Here is an 18,302-nt window from a genome sequence, read left to right as displayed (position 1 = left end):
ACAAAATACACCAGGCGGGGAAAAGATTAAAAAACATTAATCATTACACTGGCCTTCCCCGCACTATAGTCTGAAGAGACGAAAATATACTAGTGGGAATAGATTCACTGCAGCCTGAATGATGTGCATGCGTAATTCAGAACAAACTAAAGGATAGCTGCACTCAATTTCAACCGCCACGGACACGCTAACAAAAGAAAGTCCAATATTTCCTATTCTATTAGACACAAAAGTGCTATTAACCAAAAATGTAATTCTCAGAGCATTTAAGCGTTTTCAGCAGATTTGTGCACTGCAATCAAGTCTTTTGACGAAAAATCTATCATAAAAAAATAAAAAAAAAAAAAAAAAAATAAATAAAATCAATTATATCCATTTTTTCTTGCTTCAGTGCTGAAAAGCTAATGAAATTAGCAGTATGGATCCTAGCGCTGATTGCTCATATAATTACAATGTGCACGGGGATAAAATAGTTGTTTCATAAGAGTGCTTTGTCCTTTCTGAAAAGTCTAGATCCCTTTTTTTTTCAAGTTAAATCAGCCACTAATTATTACAAGTTATTTATTTATTTATTTTTTGATGAATTTAAATTAAAGTGCAAATCAACATCATGCGAGAGCCAACTATTTGTGAAAGTTTGGGAAAAAGTTTTTCCGAAATGACTTCCCCACTGAGCACTGCTAACCGTCATGATTAATTAATGCCCGCAGAGTCGTTATGTTGCTTTTTTGTCTCTGAGCTAATGGGACGCAGATCTGGGATCCAGATATGTCATATTACACCGAGTGCTGTCGAACGAGGGGAAGTTGAGTGACATCTCACTTTGTGTTTCAGGGGAAGGTGCTGGAAGCGCGTCTCTGTAGCGCAACACAATGCTAACGCGCCCTCCCTCTGTGAGACTTCGGTTCCTGCTTAACCGCCTCAGCGGGGGGCCCCTGTGGAGGCCCCGGGGGGCTTGAGAGAAGCCTGTACAAAACACACGCAACTGTCCTCCTCAACAGCGATGTTCAATTTCCCACGTACAATCACTCAGGAGAGGCTAGTCAGGCCAGCAGTCTATCTTTATTAACAGATCATTCAGAAAGCATCAGCGTAAAGTGCACCACTTTGGTTGACCCCTCATTACGCCTGATTTTCTGTGTTTGATTCTACGGCATGAGGAATTTCAATAAAAGCAATATCTAAAAACTCAAGACACATGAGCCCATGTAAGCTCATTTGAGCAGGAAACTAGGTGTATGTCAATATGGTGATTTGATGAAACTGAGACCTGTTCTAGTCCTGGAAGCTGATTGGTCAAGAGCACATTCCATTTCATCTAAAGACACACCTCTTCCACAATATGCAACAGTAAACTAAGACATGATTATGATGTGGTTTAATGATTAGTTGCTTTGGATAATGAGTGTATAAAAGACACAATATAAATATAAATATAAATATAAATATAAATATAAATATAAATATAAATATAAATATAAATATAAATATAAATACAGAGTTATCCAGACTGAAGTTTATTCTGATCAGGAAGTTATTTATTATTTATTTATCTGAAATATTATTATTTTTAATAATAATAATAATAATAATAATAATAATAATAATAATTATTATTATTATTATTATTATTATTATTTATGTTTTTTTGAAAGTTCTTCAAAAAATATAATATTATTGAAAGTAGTTTTATGCATGTAGTATTATTAATTGTATGTAGTATTTAATGTCTTCAATAATAATGATAATTATATAGATTTTTTTTTTTTTAGTTTTCAAAATATTTTTTTTTTGGGTTGTTTTTTTAGAAAACAATCATTTTACATTTTAGGAATATTTCACAATATTGCTATTGCTCACAATATTGCTTAAAAATTGAGTACTGATCATTTCTTAAAAAAAAAAAAGAGAAGAAAAATGTTCTCAATTGTCTTATCATGTAGTATTATTATGAGGGAAAATATCTTATTTTTATTTTATTTTATAGTGAGATGTTGACCATTAACTGGTTGAGTAAAATCAAAACTATTTTTTTTAAAACCCTGTTTATGATTAAATTCATTCATATAGCTGTAGCTTGCATACAAATTGACTTTCAAGTGAGGAACACAACATCATAAGCTCATACTGTTTCCTGTCTGTTGTCCTCATCTGTATGAAGGAACAGATGAAGACGGGGGTTGATGTACCTGCGGTGTCGCTCTCTCTGTGCTGCTTGGTGGGAGGCTCGTCGGTCTCCCACGGGGTGGACTGGTTGATGGGGGTCTGGCCCCATCTCACTCCAGGAGCCAACAGGAGACTCGGAGTCTGCGTCTCACCGGGAGAAAGACCCGCCGCCTGCGAAGAGACAATACATACGATTGAGATCAGACTATAGGACACAAAACAGCTTCCATCAGTGGGTCTTTTCACCCAGTCACACCAACCAAATGAATGAACTGTGTGAATCAAGAGGTAACATGAAGCCACCTTAAAACACAACAACACAAAAAGAAAATGCTAAATAAATTAGGAAAAGCAGAGCAATTTACTGCAGCTTCCAAAATGGGTTCATAAACCCTGGATTTAATGGGTCATTTTATGTTGTTACAAATTCAGTTTTACTTTATACTAACTCTGTTCTATTCACAATAAAAAAAGTAATATTCTACACTAATATAACTTTGAATAACAGTAATTAAAATATGTAAATGACACTTGTGTGTGTTTATGTCAGGTTTCCGCTTGGTTTTTGTGATTTCCTCTGCGTTTTCTGCATGGCTGAAATTATGAGGCTCTAATTACACATTGTGAGGGAGTCTAGCTCTTATAATCAGTATTTCTCAAGTTCTTAGAAGTACTCATGTCAGACTAGGATTGGTGATTAATTATTTAGCATAAGAGTGTCGTGGAGACAGTTACTAAATGCCTTCATTAAAATTCCTTCATATACAGTGTACCATAAAATGAGATTTAAACCCAGGCCAAAAAGATTAGAAAGGTTCAATGGCTTCATCAAACAGCGTAATTGTGGAATGTTTTTATATTTGAATCAACTTCAGGAGGTCTAATTAAATGTTTTACAAGTTGTTTTATTTTACATTTATTTTATATGAGATTTGTAATTTTTGCAACCCTGTAAAAAACATTTGGGACAGTTTAAAAATGTCATTTGTCTTTTGTTATTTTCATAAGATATAAATAAATCAAGAAATATATGAAATTGATGCACATTTACTTCATTTTCCAGCAATTCACAATTAACCTTACACAGCTAAATCATAAAATAAAATACATAATATAAAATACAAATGAAATAAAACTAAATTGATGCACAATTACCCCAAATTAAGCTGTCATTTTCTAACAATTCATTATTAACCTTACACAGCTAATTCATAAAATAAAATACAAAATATAAAATACAAATGAAATAAAATAATAATAATATAAAGAAAGAAATAAAAGTATCACAATTGCACGTTTACTCCAAATTACGCTGTTGTTTTCAAGCAATTCACAATATTTAAAATAAAATAAAACAAAATTAAAAAAACAGGGTTGCACATTTACTCTAAATTAAGCTGTTATTCACATAAGCATTTTCACCCTAAATGCTTGGATAACAATAACAATCAAACATATTATAGTGCACAATGAAAAACAAGGAATTTGTGTTTTTAAAAAAGTGTACTGTATTCATAGAAAGTGCCAGCTAAATAAGATTGAACGATTGCTGACGGTATGAAGGAGTGGGAGAACGAAGCTGCTCAGAAAAAGCCTGTAAAATAAACAAGAAAAAAAAGGGAACGACACTCAGACTCAAGTTAAGATGAATAGCGGAGGAAGTTTAGAGACTTCGCTTCACTTGCTTTTCTTTGCTCAACTTTTATTAAGTTGAGATTCGGTGTGATCCAGGCAGATGTATGAAGCGAGTTTCAGAGACGAGTTAACCCTGCATCGCAACCTCACCCTGCTCCTAAAACCTCTGAGTTAATGGAAAAGACCTCGTCATCAAGCCTCTGCTCCGGCCTGCGAGTTTTCCTCTGTTCCATTATCCTCCCTGACCTGCGCTTTACTTCATCAATTTACCCATCATGCATCTCTGTCACCTCGGCCCAAAGCCAATTTGTTGTGGGGTTACGCTGCACACGTTGACATCATCAACAAACGAAACATCTCATCATGACTGGTGTGTGTGCAGATGCAGAGGACCGACCTCCAGACGGTAAGTGCTGAAGCTCTCTGTCCGCAAACCGAGGGAGTGTGTGCTTTCGGCTTAAGTGCTGCTGTAAAAAAATTTTTGAGTTTGATTTCAAAACCACACTAATTCTTGAGTTCTGGGACAAAATAAGCCACAGAACTGGAAAAACAACGTTTTTAATATATGAAGGAATTAGGGTTATTATAGCTAACCAAAAATGAAACTACAATTGAAACCATTTTTTTTTTTTTAAGTTTCTATTACTTCAAATAAAATAATATAGTTGCCAAGGCAACATTTCTCATTTTAATTTAGTTTTACTTGATGTATTAAAATAACTAAACCTTAAACTAAAATTGTAAATAATAAAATCTACATAGACATATTTAGGCAAATAAAAACTACTAAAAATTGCAAATGACGCACAACAAAATTATTAAAACTTTAAAAAACTTTTCGGTTTGTATGATGTCAATATCATGGTTGATATAAACAAATATATATAAAAAATACCTAATTACTTTCATAAATAAATAAATAAATAGGACATAATTTACCAGTTACCACTATTGCAATTAATAGAAAATATATATATATATTAATTTTTAAATAATTCCATTCATTATTTTAATAAATATATATATATAACAAAATTTTAAATAATTCCATTCATTATTTTAATAAAATAAAATAACTGATATTTAATTAGACCTCCTGAGGTTAACTCAAATATAAAAAAAAGTTTGTGATTTATGGTGTTTGATAAATCCATTTAATCTTTGTAATAATTTGGGGGAATATAATGGAAAAATTATAATGAAGGCATTTAGTAATGGTCTCCTCTGGTTTTCTTGCTCCTATGCTAAATAAACAAACAAACAAATAAATAAATCTGCACCTAATTTGCCACTGTTGAAATTAATCAAATAAAACAATAAATAATCAATAATCAATTAATAAAAACTACATTGTTATAATTTTAAAATCAAATGAAAAATGAAATAAAATAATGTCTGTAAATATATAAGGTAGTTATTTGTGAACTTTCTTAGCTGGAAAGCAAGATAACACCATATGGCATAGCTGTGGTCTCTTTAAACCACAAATTTGGCAGAATCATGTAGAGACGCACTAACTCTTAGCAATAACCCAAACAAAGTCTACTTTCCTCCAAAACTCTCCAAAGAATCCCCATGGAGAGATCCAGGAAGATAAAAAAGAACCTATTAGACTCTCTGTCCCTCCAGACTATCGAAGCCCACCTACCTCAACTTTGTCCTAGTTCACAAAACCACAGAAAAACTTTTCCTGAAAAACTGAAGACATAAAAAGGCCGGAGACTAAACAATGCTGTTGCTGTCTTGCATGTCTTTATGAGTCAGGACTGATTTATGCCTTCAGTTGACCGATAGTTACCTTGTTTCATGATCACAACACACTGCTCGACATGTAGCCTAATAATTCTTCGCCACCTCTCACTTTTTCCATTTTTTGCCCTGTTCATCTCCCAAGTGCTTTCTAATCCTCGTAAAAAATGCATCATTTATGACGTGGTATTTTCCGCTGTAATAATCCTATGCATTTCCTACGACCAGCTGTCACGAAATGTTAAATCTTCATCATCGGGTTTAGCTTTTTATAAGCACGATTGTATCAAAACACAATATTGCATATCAAAATTTCCCACAGTCCTGGTGAGAAACAAATAAAATGCAATTTCAGACTTTTTACGGGCATCTGCTGACATCAGTGGGGGCGGGTGACGACAGACACTGTAAAACGTGGTAGGACTTGAGCATGGCCAAGCATTCACTATTTTCTCGCTGTTTTAATTCATCTCTGGTTATACCAGGCCCCGCATCCCTGGCGGGCCATTATCACTGTGTGGCAGATGGCTTCCCTGACTCAACAGAAAACAGCCTGGGATAGTGTGTGTGTGTGTGTGTGTGTGTGAGTGTGTGTGTGTGCGCATGTGTCCTGTGCAAAACCAAGCAGCCAAAAATAAATGAATAAATAAATAAATGTGCTCATGCACTTCAGCACAAAGAAGTTTAGCGTTTGTAGTCGGCTGCGGCCTGGGATTTTTCTGTAGTGAGCATCCAGTTACAGGGAGGAGTGTGTTTCTAGTCCATGGGGAGTGAAGGACACAGTGAGCACACAACACGCTCATGATGCAAGACAAACAATACAGAACCAACTCACTAAACAGTTCAATGCATGCTATTTCACTGCAAAAACCTCTTATTCACTATTCACCAACCAACAGAGATTAGAATGCTTGAATATTAATAATAAACAGCATGTAGGTATGTAGGAATGAATTAATTAATTAAAAAATTATTTAGCAGTGAATAAATAACTCTAAATAAACACAGTATGTAAGAATGAATAAATGAATGAATGGATAGATTGACAGATAAATAAATAAATAAATAAATAAATAACTCTTAATTTAATGAATTCAAAAATATAATTAGCAGTTTTTAGTGTATAAATAACCCTCCACCTAATATTAATTAATAAAACAAAAATAAATAAAATTACGCTTTTTTTTTTTTATAAAATAAAATAGAGTTTAGTAAGTTTAGTTCATAAAATAAAATAATGAAATAAAATAAAATAAAAAATATTTATTTTAAAGATACAAATAGTTATATATAGTATCTATCAGGCAGGACATATTAATGTTTCTACACATTTATATATATGTTACTTAAGAAAAAGATACACGTTTTTCTCTTAAATGTTAAACCTACTGTATATAAATAAACATTTTTGTTCTCAGTATTGTAAAAATGCTGCACTAATGTTACTGAAAAATAACATTAAACCATTTCCCTTGTTTATGATTCACAGTCTCTGCAGTTTCAATCACATTATTTCTTAATTGAAAGAAAAACAGAAGTTAAAAAGCTTTGCAATGACAATTTATTTCAGACAACATAAAAATGTGCAATCAATTTTTATCACTTTATACTATATCCTATTTATTTCTAAGGGATGTTCTGTAAAAATAAAATAAAATAAAATAAAATAATAAAATAAAGATATATTTGAACTCTCCAGTTTATCGCTATAGGAAGTTCTGTAAAGCCTGTCTGAGTTGGCAACAGAAACCAAAGGGAAAGGACTTTAGTGACGGGTCAATTCATTCTTAGTGAAGTCATATGCAAGCAAAGATGCTCTCAGATAAAAATGAACGCTATACAAATCATTTTTCATCAGGCTAATGGTGTAACATCACTCAAGAGTTTCCTCCATTAAACATATTCACTGCAGCGCATTACAAAGACTACAACTTCTACAATGTAATCTCTTAAATGTCATTTTTAATACATGAGTAGGTCGCCCGACTGTATGGCACTTATAACAGGTCAATCACTCCTCTGCCATTTGAATAATGTAATCACTATGATTTTCCTCATACAGGTGCACAAATGAGGTTCGGGGGATGCATTTTACTCTGGAAGCAGCCAGATCGGTCAGAAACGATTCCAACTGGACCTTATTTGAGAGAGCCGCAGCCAAGCATGGAGCTGAGGTAAATATCACCATGGTTACCCGCTTCCGTACGCCACACCACAGAAAAATATCTCTCTATATAACACCACAACACACACACAGTAATCCCGCACCCTTCTGACCGCCTCAACATACAGTACGCTTAGCTGAAAGAAACATACATTCATTTGTCAAACAAAACCAGAAAATACTAGAAAAGCAATGGTGTAGATTACAGTATAATTGAGGAAATTTGCCACTGCAAGCTGATCATGTTTTCCCATCACAACAAAGAGCTTCTATTTGAGTTCGAAGGAATAAAGGAACGAACTCACTAAACAGTTCAATGTACGCTATTTCATCTCAAACCCAGTATCTTATTCACTAACAACCAATGGAGGATCAGAATGCTTGAATATTAATAAATATAAAATGTGTAAATAAATAAATAAACAAACAGCACCTAATTTACCAAATATATATGTGACCCCGGACAACAAAACCTTGAGTCACTGGGGTTTATTTGTAGCAATAGCCAAAAATACATTGTATGGGTCAAAATTATTCATTTTTCTTTTCTGCCAAAAATCATTAGGATATTAAGTAATATGTTCCATGAAGATATTTTGTAAATTTCCTACCGTAAATATATTAAAACTTGATTTTTGATTAGTAATATGCATTGCTAAGAACTTCATCTGGACAACTTTAAAGGCGATTTTCCCAATATTTAGATTTCATATATTCAAATAGTTGTATCTCGGCCAAATATTTTTCTATCCTAACAAACCATACATCAATGGAAAGCTTTTTTATTCAGCTTTCAGAGGATCAAATTGACCCTTATGACTGGTTTTGTGGTCCAGGGTCACATATAACAAATATATATCTATATATATCATATATATATATATTATTCTATATATCTATATATATAATATATATCTATATATATATATAAAATAATATATAGAATAATAAAATTCAAATAATATTTAAAAATAAATAAAATACAAAAACAAAAGAAAACTAGAAAAGCATGGGTGGTACATAGTTTCCAGCATAATTGACGAAATTGGCCATTGCAAGCCTATCATGTTTTCAAATCACAACAAAGAGCTTCTTTTTGTGTTCAAAGGAATAATGAAAGCAATTCAAGACCCTCTCCACAAACCCCCTGATTCTGTACGTCCTGCAAAGCTCTCATGTTACGGCGAGGCTCTCCAAGCATGCCAGCCGACATGAAGAATACGAGCGTTGATTTCGGCGAACACAGGCTCTTTTTTCAAACAAACAGAGGGGCTGTGGAGATCCTTCCACTCCACCGTCCTGTCCACCGCACCAAAGCACACCACACATCAACAGCAGGAGGACGGCAGACAATGGCTCTCTGTCCAACGGGGGGCCTGAGGGCTTCTTTACGCCCCTATTGTTCTACTGCCTTGGGTAACCAATAGAAACTTCAACAACTTGAAGAACCCATTCAGTTTATTCGCAAGGAGAGCTACTGTTTGTTTTAAAGGGCAGTGAACACAATGAGCTACCTGACAGCATCTACCCTAAAATCATTCACCATCCAACCTAAAACCAACCAATAACAGATCAATAGCATCTACCCTAAAATCATTGCCTAACAGAGCCAGACATTTATCAGCATAGTCACGTTCACTTTGCAAGCTTATTCTGACCAAGAACTGCTCACTTAGACCATCAAATCTTCATATAAAGCAAATAACTACAGTGTATTTTTTCATATTTATTGTAAAAGACTGTAAATGTACAGTCACATTCAAGAAATCTAGATGAATTTTGTGGGAAAAACGGTCCGTTTTCCATTGTCAATAGTGTAGTGATGTATAAAGCACTGCTCACACAGAACCAAGCAGATTTCTGTCGGTCAGCGTGCAAAATGCATGCGACCAACTTGAATAAGAGTAAAATATGCATGGGAAGCCTACTGATATAAATGGACATTTACTTGAAATAAAACAATTAACTGAAATAAAATAGATAATTATTTGAGCTAGTTGGCAAGGCAACATTTCTTAATTTAATTTAGTTGAACTTGTACCAAAAAAAAAAAACCTGAAATAAAAATTATGTGTTTACAATTATTATTATTTTTTAAATAAAATTAGTTTATTTGTAAATTATAAAAAAAATAGACATTTAAAAACAAATGAAAATGATAAAAACGCAACAAAATTCAAAAATTTTATATATATATTATATCTCTATATCCTATATATATATAATCTATATATATATATATACTTCTATATATATATATTCTAAAATTAAAAATGAAAAAGGAAAATATACAAATGAAAACCAAAATATTAAAAATATTAACTATATAACATTTCTCAAACTAAACTCTAGAGTATCTTTGAAAGAATCACTGCCAGTAAACTTCACAACTTTGGCAAATCCAGTAAACACACCTTTGGAATAATAAATACAGTAATTTCTACCCAGTAATGTCATAAAAACCAGCCGATCCATTTGGAATTGGTGTTTTCAACCAGGTCTTGCCATTTTTGTGTGCAATATGCTTCAAATGCTCTTGCTACAGCCTGTTCTCTGACCGTCTGGTGAATATTGCACACTTTCTTAACACCAGTAAGTTCTAATCTCGTTGGACGGTTCATGCAACTTTTGGAAGTAAGAGCACACGGGTGTTTGTATCAGTCCTTCTGAGAACTAATTTGTGTTTACAAGGTACTGGGATGATAAAGCATGTGTTTTTGAGGATGAAATACTGAAATTTATAAAATACTAAATATAAATATATATATATATATGTATAATATATAAATATATAAAAAAATAAAACAAAGTTGTAATATAAAGATTTGAGATGGCATTTTACAGGCTCAAACAACATGGCCATGAACCAAAGCTGGCAGCATTCAGGTCATGTACGTCTAGGGCTGCCGGGTACCTGCCATGGAGACGAATGGGAATGCTAATGGATCGCTCTCTCAAGGTATATAACAACTCTTGGCCAGGACGCCATCTAAACATGTTATGCATACAGCTTGTTAATATGTGTTGATCTCCTGCAGTCCGTCTCTCTCCCATATATGACTCCTCATTCACAGCAGACCATGAAAGGAGAGATTATTACTGGGAAACAGAGAGAGCTGGAGGGGAGGTGGGCGAGTGACTCAGTCGGGACCGGCAGGATCGGGCATGTGGGAAACATCTGCTCCTGCTGGCATAATCGTGCTGTTCGAGAACATGTTATATGACTGACATGTAGGAATGCAGAAAGAATGGGACCAAAGCTGTGGGGAGAGAGCGAGCGAGAGAGAGTGTGTGTGTATGTGTGTGTGTGTGTGTGTGTGTGTGTATCAGGGCTGAGAAGAGAGCGAGAGGGAGGTAGAGAGAGAAAAAAAACACGTGAGTGAATTAAAGTGTGATTTAGACAGAAAGAGGGTGCCAGGTCAGCAGCAGGGCAGTAATAAAATGTTAATCACTCCCGTTCTTACCAGTATAAGTTAGTTGACATTAGGACATTAAAAAGCTGCTCTACACTCCATTACCAGCACTGCTGCATCAGCTCCCATCACAACCAAACACAAAAGCCTTCCCGCACATTTACATTTTTTTTTTTTTTGGTCTTTTTGGTCTTTTTCTAAGGATGCACCAATGTATTGGCTAATAATCAATATTGGCAAATAAAAGTAATTATCTGCACTAGCTGATTGTTTAAAAACAGCTGATGATCAGAGCCAATTATATCCTGTCAATCAAAAGGGGATGGGAAAACATCTCAGACAGTAACTTGCATGAAGAAAGACAGTTTTTTTATGAAAACTACCTATTGTGCAATTGACTTATATATAAATGTTTTTGAGTGTGATTACTATATCTAAAAATCTTTGAATATAATAGAATTCAACAGCATTGATATAATAGTTTTGTTGTTAATTGTAACCTTTAATATTTTTTTTTACCAAATTAGAGGGTTTTTTTGTATCGTTTACAGCATAAGTTGGGAGATATTTTTTTTTCTCCTTAAAAAATAATAATATATAATATTTTTTCATTTACTCTAGAAAATGTGAGTGTATAAACTCACTACCACAATGCTTGGATGTGTTCTGTGTGGTTACCAGGGTGTTGCTAAGGTGTTTGAGTCGCTATGTGGTAACTAGGGTATTCTTTAGCATGACTGCTAAGTGGTTGCTAGCACATTGCTATGTGGTTGCTACAATGTTTGCTAGGATGTTTTCATGTATGCAACTTTTAAAAACAAACTGATAAAAATGATTTGGTCCTGTTTCAGTACAAGTAGCATCTTTGTGATGTTCTCACAGTCCAAGTCATTTCAAGCGAGTGTACATAAAAAATTCAATCAAAATCAAAAGTTCAATAACACCACCTGTTCACTGATTCTGCCTGCCACAAACAATACTCTCCACTAATTCCTGACTGCAGGGATCATGCAGAAATGGGGAATATGCTGCTGGCAAACCCAAACCGGAGGCGAAATGGGTTTTTCAATTTTATTTCATCTTCCTTTTCCAACATGTTGCGGCCAAATAGAATATGGCTGCACAGTCGGGGGGAGCAGAGAGAGAGAAAGAAAGAAGAAAGCTCTATCCATCATCAGGCATCACATCATCTCCTTTGACATGCTATTTTCACTTGGCCTGAGACTGGCGTCTCTGATTCACAGAACATAACTACCATTTTGACACAAAGAGCTACAGAAAAGCATCTCGATGTCTCCCTTTTTCATTGTTTTCTCTTTTCTTATCCCACACCACAGTATACACGGTAAACAATGGTCAAGTCAAAATGTGCGTGCAATTTGCTCTGGACAAGACCTTTTAAAGTGCTCAATCACGTGAGCCGGTACCATTAATGTTGAGTGCTGTGGAAACATCTAGGAAAAGGACAAAGTGGAAAATGTGTGTGACGCTGGAATTCAGATCTTTCAGAAGAAAGAATGGGTTCAAGGCGGGTTGCCAAAGGTTCACTTGTCATCAGACTAAAAGAATACCCAGCATTCTTTGAGAACTGACTGAATACTGCTGGGTAAGAAGAAAAAAAAATCACTGGAAGTCACTGTAGATGTTCCTGTATGAAAAGAGAGATCACGTGAGCTTCACTGTCTTCACTCTCTTATATTGAACAGTAAAAATCACACTCATGCACATCATACAGACATTGATTTTTTCCCATTAATGTATAAAGCTTTCAAGACTGAACTGCAGGTAAGCTCTGAGGCTAACTGAAGACACTGTATATGCTTCTGCATGTAATGATATAATTATTCACCAAGGCTGCATTTAAAAAAAAAAAATCAAAAACAGAATTAAAACAGTAATATCGTTAAATAGTAAATGTGTGGTTTTCTATTTAAAATATAATTATTTAAAATTTACATCAAAATATCAATTATAATTTGTGATAAAAAGCTGAATTTTCAGCATCATTACTCCAGTCTTCATAGTTACATGATACTTCAGAAATCATTCTGATATGCCGATTGCTGCTTAATAAACATTTCTGATTATCAATGTTGAAAGCATTATGCAGCTTAATAATTCTTTCATGAATCTTTGATAAATAAATAATTTTACTAAAAAAAAAAAAAAATGTAAATAGAAAACTTTTGCTACAATATAAAGGTTAATTTAAATCACCCTTGCTGTATAAAAGTATTATTACTAGCATGAAGTATTCATTTCTTCCCCCCCAAAAAATAATTTAATGACCTCAAACTTATAATGCAAAAATAAATAAATAAACAAATTAATAAAGCTAAAATATAATTATAACATTATTAATATTATACTGTACGATTGTTTTTGATTCAGCCATGTCATTCATAATGCTTCACAGAACTGTAGTTCAGTTCCTCAAAAAATACTGTAAGGACACAATAACCATTTATTTAACCTTGCAACGAGAAAAAGGATGAGAAAATGAGTGATAAAATACTTCTAGAACCAAAGTCAGTGAAATTAAATGTTGGTCACTCACTATTCTGCTCTATTAGCAGTCACTGCATCAGATCTCTGTTCATCTGCATTAGGATACATTATGCTCAAGTCAACAGGGTCTCTGTAGCCTCAAATCACCTACTCTCATTGAAAATAAATGACTTCCAGTTGCTTTGTCGCTGTCGGTATGAATATGGGCATCTTAAACAAAATGGAAGTTCATAAATGACTGATCTGAAGTGCACTACATGCACAGCAGCTCCATTAATGTTCATGTCTTGCATCACAACAAAACACATTAAGTTCAACTGCAGCAAAAATAGCACTTCTTATATGAAGTACACAAGAGTACATCTGTTATGCTCATGGTTTATTCCAACCGTCTCTGGCATTAGCAAGCTGCTAAGCTCAATACTCTAATAAGTGCAATTTATTTACATTTATCCAATATTGCATATAATGCAAATTTATGCAGATATTTTTAATCAAATTGAAGCGCAATCTTGGATGCAAATTCTGCACTGTTCTCACTGCAATGCATTCTGGGACTGCTTCATACAATGCTGCCTTATATTTTGGTCAAAACGAGGACTTTTACATGGCAGCATCATTTTGCTGTCAACTGTTTAAAAATGTCTTTGACACTTAAAAATATTTCAGGGACAGCGAGACATTGTTAGCCATCAGAGCTTGAGTCACACATGATCGTAATGGACTCCTGACTCACAGAGCTGATTCAAATTTAATCAAGACTCATTCTGAGCCATTTAATCTCTACAATCACACTGAAGTTTTGTGACAGAAATGAAGCATTAAAAATCTTGCTGATAGCACACGTAACTATGGCTGTCCTTCACAAGAACAAACAAGAGCAAGTGAAATGCCTTATGCTGGGTCCTATAAATGCCACTGATGGCCACTCGTTTGGTCACAAAATATCTGCCACTTGTCAACAAAAACGACCACAGGGAGAAAGAAGATGAACTTTATACGCTGTGACATTATAACAGCACTGAGGCTGGAAAACTGGTCCACAAAGAGGACAACAGATGCACAATTGTGATTTATTTTTTTATTTTTTTGTAGATCGATATGAATTGCTGACATTGCTATGATACACACATGCATATATAAGCTATAGTCTATTGATTGTATAGGACACCGTGGCTAGTTGTCACAAGGGTTAGATCTCAGAAACTATAAGATATTGGGTCAAAAGTCAGAATCAGAATCATGATGAGTGCTAACATTAAAAAAATTTAGTTAATTTAGATTAGGATAACATTTGTGAATTTTTTTATTATTAAACTATAACTGATTATTGTTATTGAGGCATTAATAAAGTATACAGAATTATCACATTTACTGTATAAACAATAAAGCACATGCAATGCAATACAGCAAGATTGAATTACATAATGAAGACAGATTCTGAGTACTGTGTAAATATTCAAAATTGGTTTTATTACTAAAGTTGTCAAGGCCAGGTGGTCACATGTTTTCACTGTTGTAACTGTATTTATTTATTTTAAATACATTTATTTGCATTAATATATAATTTCTTTAGAACACATGTTAGCCAAAACAATCTTTGTTTGTTTTAATTATTAAGCGCTATTTTATGAATCATTTTGTGCTTTATAACATTTTACTCTTCAAATCTGGCTGAAAAGCATAACATTTTTATTTAATGTGAAGTTCCATTCTGACAAACTTATCCAATATACAGTGAGACAACATGCCACGCAATGGTGTGTTTAATAATGCTCTTTATTTATTAATTTATTCATTCATTAATTCATTCGTTAAATCTCAGCAATAATGGTGAAAATGTTCAAAAGAAACATAAAAAGGCGTAAAAATAAATTCTATTAAATTCTATTCTATTAAATTCTATAAAAGTTTCTTCAAAATTATTTTTTAATTTGGGGCAAAAAAAAAAAAAACAGGCTGAAGAAAAGAAAACACACTCAATAGCACAATAAAATAGTATACTTCCATCTATTTTTGGATCGTGGTAGTTGGTCCGCACCGCCTTAGGCTGTGAGTTTATTTAAAGAAAGAAAAGCTGACCGTGACAAACAGGTGCATCTAAATGATGTTGACCGGCACCAAGAATAACACTACACACCTTCTCAGAGGAACCTCTTTGTTTTTCCATCCAATTACCAGTGGGCAGAAATAGCCTGATTCTGTCCCGGCCGTGGCTTTGTCAATGCAGGCACATCGGCAGGAAATCGGGTCATTAAATGGAGGAGAAACCCCAGCAGACTGTCAAACATCAGCCGGCTCCTCCGGCCCAAACCACACGACTGTCAATCACTGAGAAAAATCACACAACAGCATAAAGAAACAGCAGCGTGAGCTGTGGAGTTATTCACGCTCACACCGAGCACCTGATGCTCTATTCACTCTCAAGACGCACGGGTAAATGCAGTTCTGTCCAACTTTTGTTTTTCTGAGAGGAGCGCAGAGAGTATCACACTGCGCTTCTACTGACCCTCACAAAGAGTGCAGTGATATATGAGATGCTAATATCAAAGCCAGTCAGCAATGCCCTAGCAACCACCCAAAACACCTTAGTAACCCTACACCTACATGCTAATAATCATTCTGAACACCACAGCAATGCCTTGGCAGCCATTTACAACACATCAGCATCAAGGCACACATTCTGCATGACAGCCACTCACATTTTCACAAATAAAACGTAAATATCTAAGTGTATCTAAGTCTTGATTTTTACGTACATCTTCTTGGAGACCCAAAAATATATATATTTTTAAATAGATATCAGTTGCTGATATGATTGCTTCACAAATGTATATATAAACTATTGGCTATAGATTATAAAAGTATTTTAAGTCAAAAGTCCAGCAGTGTTTTTTTATGTTCAGTTTAATACTTAATATTTAATGCTTAGTCTTAAAGTACAATAATTGTTATGATGTTTATTATTCAAATGTATTCTATAATTATACTATTGTTAAAGTGTGTAGTTTAAATGAACAAATTTTTTTACAATAACTTATGATTTCTGTTATTCAAATTCATGCCATAATTTTAGTATTATTAATTTCTGTGCATTTTAAAAGTACTCAATTTATCAGCGTTGTAATATTAATTAATTCATTTATAATTTTTAACTACAATATTTGTTTGCTAAAATACCTTTTTCCCTTAAAAATGTAAATATCTAAGTTTATTTGTTGATTTTTACTTGTATCTTTTTAGGAAGTCAAAAGTGTTAGTTTTTTTAAAATAGATATTCATTTCTGATACTGCTATACTACACAAGTGCAAATTAAACTATAGTCTATAGATTATATGGTACAAAGTTAAAAGTCAAAATGATTTTCTCAAGCAGTGTTTTATTTTTTCAGTCTTACAGTCTCATTTTTTAAATGAATGTACATAAATTATTTTTTAAATTTTCATCTACAAGATTTAGCCAAAAACACTTTTTCCAATAAATTAATTAATTAAAAATGACAACAACAATAACAACAAAGGTAAATTTCTAAGTAAGCATATTTGTCAATTTTCGCTTTTATCTTTTTGGGGACCCTGTCTAACAAAAACCTAAGAACTATTGGTCCTCATGACAAAAACAGCTTCATAAATCCTTTTATTAATTAATTAATTAATTTTTTATTTAATAGTTGTAATCTATTCCAGCTATGCTCGTCCAACCTTGGTCACAATGCCCAAAGAATAATTTTATTATTTTTTTTTCCCACACAAAAATTTGCTGCAGATTTTGGACTGCATCTCTATGAGGAATGTCATCTTCTCTTGCTTTTGTACCACATATCTCGTATCTCATCTCTCACATTTTGAAAGCACTGTGAGGGAATGATCTGGTTTCTAGAGCCATGATGTGTTGGTCCTCAGATCACCCCTGCACTCACCTGCATTAGTGTTTGTGTTCCTCACATTAGCTGTATTCTGCAGTTTACATCCGTTCTGCTGATCTAAGCAAAGGCATCATATGACTCACGTACAGATGGACTGGGACTAAAAAATGGTCTCTATTACAACCCACAGTGAATAAGCACCTACTGTACTATCTGCTATTTATAAAAAAACAAAAACAAAAAAAAAAACAAGTATATAATATTTTTCCATTTATTATTATTATTATTATTATTATTATTATTATTATTATTATTATATATTAGGGATGTGCATCTCCATAACTGAGGTCAATGCGATATGCATCTCTCTTAATACATTAAAAATACATATGATGCAGCTACTGATGCGATGCAATACGATTCACCCCTATTACGATGCAGTGTGATCCGTTTTCAATTCGATTCAACACAATGAGATTCAATGTAATACGATGCAACGGAAAAAAAATAGGATGCTATGCAATTCAATATGGTACAGACAGATTGGTTTTATTTTGGTTCATTGTAATTATTTGGTGGAAGATGTACATACACAACCACCCACCCACACACACCCTCACACATATAGTTTATTTATAAAATATAAATTAAAATATTATATAAGTACATTTTTATATTTTACATTTAGGATATATATATATATATATATATATATATATATATATATATATATATATATATATATATATATATATATATATATATATATATATATTTTTTTTTTTTTTTTTTTTTTTTTTA

At 33.3% G+C, this 18,302-nt stretch overlaps 1 protein-coding gene across 6 annotated transcripts in view; it reads right to left on the bottom strand.

The window, feature by feature from the left end:
- Positions 1 to 18,302, bottom strand: part of LOC109045049 (kelch-like protein 29) — a 227,602-nt gene that overhangs the window by 105,512 nt on the left and 103,788 nt on the right. For all 6 annotated transcript variants that reach the window (XM_042778221.1, XM_042778223.1, XM_042778227.1 and 3 more), the window contains one exon: positions 2,190 to 2,337. In XM_042778221.1, coding sequence (XP_042634155.1) covers positions 2,190 to 2,337 — 148 coding nt within the window. The remainder of the gene's footprint in view (positions 1 to 2,189; positions 2,338 to 18,302) is intronic.

Source organism: Cyprinus carpio, chromosome A20 (genome assembly GCF_018340385.1).
Source record: "Cyprinus carpio isolate SPL01 chromosome A20, ASM1834038v1, whole genome shotgun sequence".
Taxonomy (NCBI): Eukaryota; Metazoa; Chordata; class Actinopteri; order Cypriniformes; family Cyprinidae; genus Cyprinus; species Cyprinus carpio.
This window is presented reverse-complemented; position numbering and strand designations above follow the sequence as displayed.